General features: G+C 47.5%; 2 protein-coding genes across 4 annotated transcripts in view; one reads left to right on the top strand and one right to left on the bottom strand.

Moving 5' to 3' along the window:
- Tecpr2 (tectonin beta-propeller repeat containing 2) overlaps positions 1-4,953 on the bottom strand; it is a 101,024-nt gene extending 96,071 nt beyond the window's left edge. Inside the window, exon 1 of one of the 3 annotated variants that reach the window (XM_005343564.3) lies at positions 4,880-4,953. The gene's annotated coding sequence lies outside the window, so the exon portion shown is untranslated. Of the gene's footprint in view, positions 1-4,467; positions 4,597-4,879 lie in introns of those variants that run through there. The other 2 variants (XM_026781266.1, XM_026781262.1) reach the window with 2 other exon arrangements.
- Positions 4,954-5,006: 53 nt separating this feature from the next.
- Positions 5,007-6,689, top strand: part of Cinp (cyclin dependent kinase 2 interacting protein) — a 16,635-nt gene continuing 14,952 nt past the window's right edge. The window contains exon 1 of the mRNA XM_005343563.2: positions 5,007-5,144. Coding sequence (XP_005343620.1) covers positions 5,138-5,144 — 7 coding nt within the window. The 5' untranslated portion in view covers positions 5,007-5,137. The remainder of the gene's footprint in view (positions 5,145-6,689) is intronic.

The following is a 6,689-nucleotide window of genomic DNA, read 5'->3' as shown; positions in this document are numbered from 1 at the left end:
CCTGCCTCTGCCTCCTGAGTGCTGAGATTAAAGGCGTACGCCACCACCAGGCCATCAAACTCATTCTTACCTGATGGTCTTGAATGATCTCTCTAAGTATTATTCAGCTTTTGCCATAAAGGGCCTCAACAAAGCGTCTCTACTAAAATACACAAGATATGCCTGGCCACCCACCCCAGCACAGCACGATCATGTTTGTCTAAGTATCTTCTTGCTTTGTTGTACATGTAAGCATGTACGTGCATGTGTACGTGCACGCATGTATGCGCGAGCACACATGCACACAGCTTTGTAAGTCCCATGAGAACAGAGGCCACAATGCCTCACTTACACCCTCTAGACCAGCATCAGAAAAAGGCTAGGAATGTCAGAGGCACTCAGCAACGACGCACTGAACAGATGAACAAATGATGAGAAAGGACAACAGACAGGGAAAGAATGAGTGACAGAAATGGAACAGCAGCAAAATATCATCTTTTGTTGGGTGATGGTGGTGCAGGTCTTTAATCCCAGCACTCGGGAGACAGAGGCAGATGAATCTCTGTGAGTTTGAGGCAAGCCTGGTCTACAAGACAGCCTAGTCTGCAAGGATCCCCAATTAGAGGCCAGTGGGAACTACAAAGTGAATCTCAGGCCAGCCTGGGCTACATAGTAGACACTGACAAGACAAAACAAAAAGAATACATTATATGGATCAACTAAAATTTTCTTATCATAAATATTTTGATTTTACCATTATAAGTAGCAGATACATATCCAAGCATACTGTTGGGAACCAGTTTTAAAGATAGTTTTATTTTTAAAAATGTATTATTATCATTATTAATATTACAAGTATGGGAGTTTTGCCTGCATGTATATTTGTGTACCATGTCTGGTACCTGCAGAGGCCAGAAGAGGTTATGAATCCCCTAGAACAGAAGTTACAGACAATTGTGAGCCACTATACGCTGGGAGTCAAACTTAGGTTCTCTGCAAGAGCAGAGAATTATCTTACCTGTTGACCCATCTCTCCAGCCCCTATTTTTAATTTTAATGGTGTGTATGTGAGTGTCTGAGTATATACACCTGTATGTATGCACATGCACTTGAAGGCACCATTGGAGGCCAGAACCAGAACAAGCAGTTGTGAGCCACTTGAGATGGGTGCTGGGAACCTAACCCAGGTCCTCTGCAGAAGTAACAAGAACTCTTAACCTCTACCCCTTTCTCCAGACCCTTGTAAATATTTCAGAAGGTGGCAAAAGGCTGGTCCAGTGGAAGTGAATTAGTAATACTAACAGGAGCTTCAAGAGATCAAGATATCCAAATTGTAAAATGCATTGCCAAACTGTCTTCCACAGCTGTCATAATGATTTATGCTTTAAACATGTTTCTCCAAAGGACTTTCTGAGGTCAATAAGACAATCCATCTTTAGTGTGGCTTTTAAGTTATTCATTTATTTTGATATACAGTCTCACACCATAGCTTTGGCTGGCCTAGAACTCCCAGGGATCATCTAGTTTAACTTCATGTCTGCTGAGAGTACAATCATACATTACCATGGCCAGTAGATGATATATTAAGATTAATACCTTTAATCCCAGCACTCAGGAGACAGAGGCAGGAGGATCTTTGTGAGTTCGAGGCCAGCCTGGTCTACAGAATGAGTTCCAGGACCTCCAGGACTACACAGAGAAACTTGTCTTGAAAAACAAACAAACAAAGATTTTATGGTGGAATGCAAAGGATCGGGGAATAATTTGTCTTAGAAATGAAATGCTGTTGCTTCCCTGCTTCTGTCCCTGCTGGCTAGCCAATTGTTCACAGGTTAAACCCAACCCAAGCGTTGAAACCAGACATCTGAAGAAAGCTCCATATCTAACTTCATGTCCATCTACATTTTCTGCTTCAGTTGCAAACTTTACATTCTTATTTATTTGTTACCTCTCTCTCCCCCCCCCTCTCTCTCTCTGTGTGTGTGTGTGTGTGTGTGTGTGTGTGTGAGAGAGAGAGAGAGAGAGAGAGAGAGAGAGAGAGAGAGAGAGAGAGATATGCACATATGTAGGTGTATCTGTACCATGGTTTCTACATGAAAGCCAGAGGACAACACTGTGGAGTCAGTTCTTTGCCTTTACATGGGTTCCAGGAATTGAACTCAAGTCACCAGGTTTGCAAGGCAAGTGCCCTTCCCCATGAGGCAGCATGCTGGCTCCTAAATGAGCTTGTAATCCCAGAACGTGGGAGGTAGAGGAAGGATGATTGCCATAAATATAAGGCCAGTTTGGTCTACACTGACAGTTCACAAACCAATCAAAGTTTACACAGCCAGATTATGCCAACCTCCACCCCTAAGCAATGAACTAAAACAAACCCACAAACAAACAACTACTAGAGTACAGTACAATCAACACTGTACTCATCTTTGTTGGATTAATCTCTCTCTCAAAAACCCTGTGCTGAGGGCAAGTCTGTGGATAATCTGGGCTTTATAGTGAGAGACTGTCCCCAAAACAAAACAAACAAAAAACTATGCCACGCTGCCCCAAGACTACAGCAAAGATTCACTGCAACTATTACAACCAAAGCGTACATTCACAGGAAACAAACACGCAATCTAAACTTGCTTCTGTCTCAATAATTCATAAAAACAAACAAACAAAAAAAACCTATCCCGACTAAAGGTGTACACCAACCTTTAGTCCCAGCAGTGGGGAAGAGGCAGGAGGATCTCTATGATTTTGAGGCCAGCCTACAGAGCTAGTTCCAGGTCAGCTAGGGCTGTCACACAGAGAAACCTAGTCTCAGAAAATAAAACAAAACAACAGCAGAAAAAACACATCACCTAGTATCTGTCCTCTGACTCTCCCAAATTCCTGGGTCAACACTGGCAGAATTCTCTAGGCTTGACCCCAAAGCCCATTTTTATTATTTGTATAACTATCTCCTATTCCATTCCTCATCTCTCCAAATTCAATCAACGGTTGTTGTCTGCTTCCTTACTTTTTCCCTATTAAGTTCTAGGAGTCATTGGGTTCAAATTATATAGAAGCTACTGTAAAATGGGATCCTCCTCAACCCAAAAGGATAACTTCCTCAGATAAACCTGAAAACAAGTCCATTAAAAACCATTGAAAAGACTGGGCGGTGGTGGCACACGCCTTTAATCCCAGCACTCAGGAGGCAGAGGCAGGTGGATCTCTGTGAGTTCGAGGCCAGCCTGGTCTACAAGACCTAGTTCCAGGACAGGCTCCGAAGCTACAGAGAAACCCTGTCTTGAAAAAAAACAAAAACAAACAAACAAAAAACATTTAAAAAGACAATGAAAAAGACATCAAAACAAACTTGCTTGGCGCTGGAGAGGTAGCTCAACCCTTCAGAGCAAGGGCTGCTCTTCCACAGGACCAGGTTTCAATTCCCAGCACCCACCTGACAGATCACTTTAGTTCTGGGGGATTTGATGCCCTCTCCTGACCTCTGCAGGCACTGCATACATGGGTGCACAAATACACAAGCAAGCAAAACACCCATATACATAAAATAAGTTTTTAAACTTAGAAAAAAATGACCAGATTTCATCCTCCCCATCCCTGATTCCCAAGTCCACTCCGAAAATCAAATGGGATTCGCAGGTTTGAAATCTCAAGAGCCAGGCTACACCCTTCCTGAGAGTAGTGACACTGGGTGTTAAGAGTAAGCCACGCATCCCTAAGGCCTGGCACAGCAGCTGGAGTAGGTGGACCCTAGTAAACACTCGATGAGTGAGTAAATGCGGGCTGTAAGTCAGGTAACAAAAGCAAACAAAATGGTCCCAGTGCATATCAGCATTACAGCTGAGTACAAGAAGGTACAAAAAGGGTTACAGCTTAGACAGACTCTGGAGATAAGGGACTAGAGCAGCTTCATACCTAGGACCCAGCTTTCCCGCAGCTCCCTTCTTCAAAAGTTTCTAAAATCTCGGCTGCAAATGATCTTTCCAGTCAATGACAAAACAATACCCTTCACATTCTGCCAACAAATGGAACAGAAAAGTCCCTGAATATCGGTGAGAAAGAGAAAGCACAAAAGGGCAGGGAAAAGAAGCAAAGTTAAGAAGGGAAACGAAAGTACCCGAAAGCCAGAGACTTAAATGGACTAGAGGAAAAGGCTGCGAAGCCAGCAGAGTCATGTGGGTGACAACAGAGTCAAACTATCCTTTATTGAGATCGATCAGCCAGACCCTGTACTTAACTGTGCATGCACTGACCCATTTAACGCTCCACCACCCCAAGATAAAAACTTATCACCCCCGTTTTACGGACGACGAAACTAAAGCTAGGAAGTTGACACTTGCTCCAGCAAACTGATAAGGGAAGTGCAGTGACCAGACCTCGGGTCTGACCCCGGGGTCATCCCATTCTTTAACCCTCACTGCTCATTCCGCCTCCGAGGCCACACAGTCCTTATTAACCGGGAGGCAACCGCTTACGCATTTAACCAGCACTTACTGAATTCCTAGTGGGTGCCCAAGCCAGCTGCTTGGCGCTGGTGGGCGAACGGAAGGGTTTCTGCTGAGGGTCGGAGGGACAGAACAGAACGAAACGTCAATCTCCAGGCTGAGGAGCCTGGAGCCCGCCGAAGAGGGATGCAGGGTGGGGCAGGAGGGGAGGAGCAAGGGGAGCTGGGGCGCCGCCGCGGCCCCGGGCGGTGTGCGAACGCCGCGACACCCGGTGCCCGGCACCGACGCGGGCTGTGACAGACGTGCAGCGCGCGGTGGCTGCCAGAGGGACGGCGACGCGACTGTGGAGCCCCGACGGCTAAGACAGGGAGGGGCGGCTCTGCCAGGAGGAGGAACGGCGCGGGGCCCGCGTCGGGGACGACGGCGGCATCGGGGACCAGCCAGCGCGCTCCCGGACTCACCTCCCGCGGCAGCCCCTTAGGACTCGGCAACCTCGCCAGCCCGGAGGAGGCGGGATGCACTCCGGGCCGCAGGGGCTGCCGGGAGCCTGTTGCCTGGGCAACGGGTTGGGCCTCCGAGAGCAGCTGCGACTCCGCGGGGGAGAGCTGGAGTGACAGAGCCACAAGTGTCGGCCGACCCGTGGAGCGGAAGTGACGTCACTTCCTCAGTTCCGAGGGCGGGGCCTCGGGTCTCCTTGTTGATATCTACCTGTGGACCGCATGGAAGGTGTGTACGGGGGCTGTGCTTCCCCCATTGTGGTGAGGCTGCAGGTCTGGGGGAAGGTCGGGAGTCCGCCGTGTGACATGCGGGGCGCGCATGAACCTCGCGGGCTGTCCGGAGCCTATTCTTTCCGGTGTGAGATCTGAGTGTGGCGATGTACGTGAAGTATTTGTCAGAGGTGTGACGCTCAGAGCATTCCGGAGCACATTGGCGCCAACATGCCTGCCCCTCCAGAAACCCTTGCTTAAACTCCGGCAGTCAGGAACACCGGCCGTGGAGCTTGCAGCTTGTAATAAAGGCTGTCTCTGTGTGCCGATTGGTGCGTATGGCCGTGGTCTCATGGAGTAACTTCAGTACCGCACTGGCCTGTGACCGATCACTGATCACTCCCTACTTGGCTGTGAGTATCTAGACCTCGGAGCTGTGCTTTGAGTTCCTAAGTGCGTCCGATGTGATCCTCGCTCTTAGGAACCACCACCTAGGGATAAATACAGGTAGTAAGAGCAGTTCCTCCATGTAACATGTTTGATTCAGCATATACTATGTGCAAGATATGGGAGGAAACGAGATTGAACTAGTTTGGTTGAACTCAGTTCAGCGGGGAATATAGACATTAAGCGGATAACTAGATTCACTGGTGAATGTGATGACAGCCAAGGTATAGGTGACAAACGTCTACTGCGGTGATTCCTAATGTAACCGAGGTATTTGATGGAACTCTTCAAATGTGCCTCCCGTTGCTGTGGTAAAGTACCCCGACTAGAAAGCTCTTTGGAAGGAAAGGGATTATTTGGTTTACCCTAACAGGACACAGTCCATCACTGAGGGAAATGGGTAGGAACCCAAGCAGAAACAGTGAGGGAAGGCTGCTCACCAGCTTGTTCTCCAGCTCCCTCCCAGGCTCACGCACTGCCAGCTATCTTATTTCGTCTCTATAAGATTTCATTTATTATTTTATTTGTATGAGTGTTTGCCTGCATTTATCTAAGTGCACTGCGTTTGTGCAGTGTTCACAGAGGCCAGAGAGGATATAGTATCCCCTGGAATTGGACTTAGAGCCGGTTGTGAGACACTATGTGAGTGCTGGGTCTTCCAGAAGAGCAGGAAGTGCTCTTAACTTCTGAGCCATCTCCAGGCCATCAGATAGTCTTCTTATACAGCCCAGAAACACTTCGCGAGGGGGGCACCAAGACCTAGGCCCTTTCTGTCATTCATCACACAGACATATCCCCACAAACAGCTCTTCTTCAGTGTGGCTCTCCCCAGGTAATACCAAGTTAACAGCGAAACTGACCAGGACAATACCTTTCTTTCTTTGTTTCATTTTTGCATTTATCTATTGCAGATATATTTATTGCAATTTACAGATACGTTAATAATAAGTCAATAACAAATAGAATTTTAGCTTTAATTTTTTTGCATCAGAAAAAAATGGGTCTTGCCGGGCTGTGGTGGTGCACACACTCAGGAGGCAGAGGCAGGCAGATCTCTGTGAGTTCGAGGCCAGCCTGGTCTACAAGAGCTAGTGCCAGGACAGGCTCCAAAGCTACA

This window comes from Microtus ochrogaster, chromosome 1 (genome assembly GCF_000317375.1).
Source record: "Microtus ochrogaster isolate Prairie Vole_2 chromosome 1, MicOch1.0, whole genome shotgun sequence".
Taxonomy (NCBI): domain Eukaryota; kingdom Metazoa; phylum Chordata; class Mammalia; order Rodentia; family Cricetidae; genus Microtus; species Microtus ochrogaster.
This window is presented reverse-complemented; position numbering and strand designations above follow the sequence as displayed.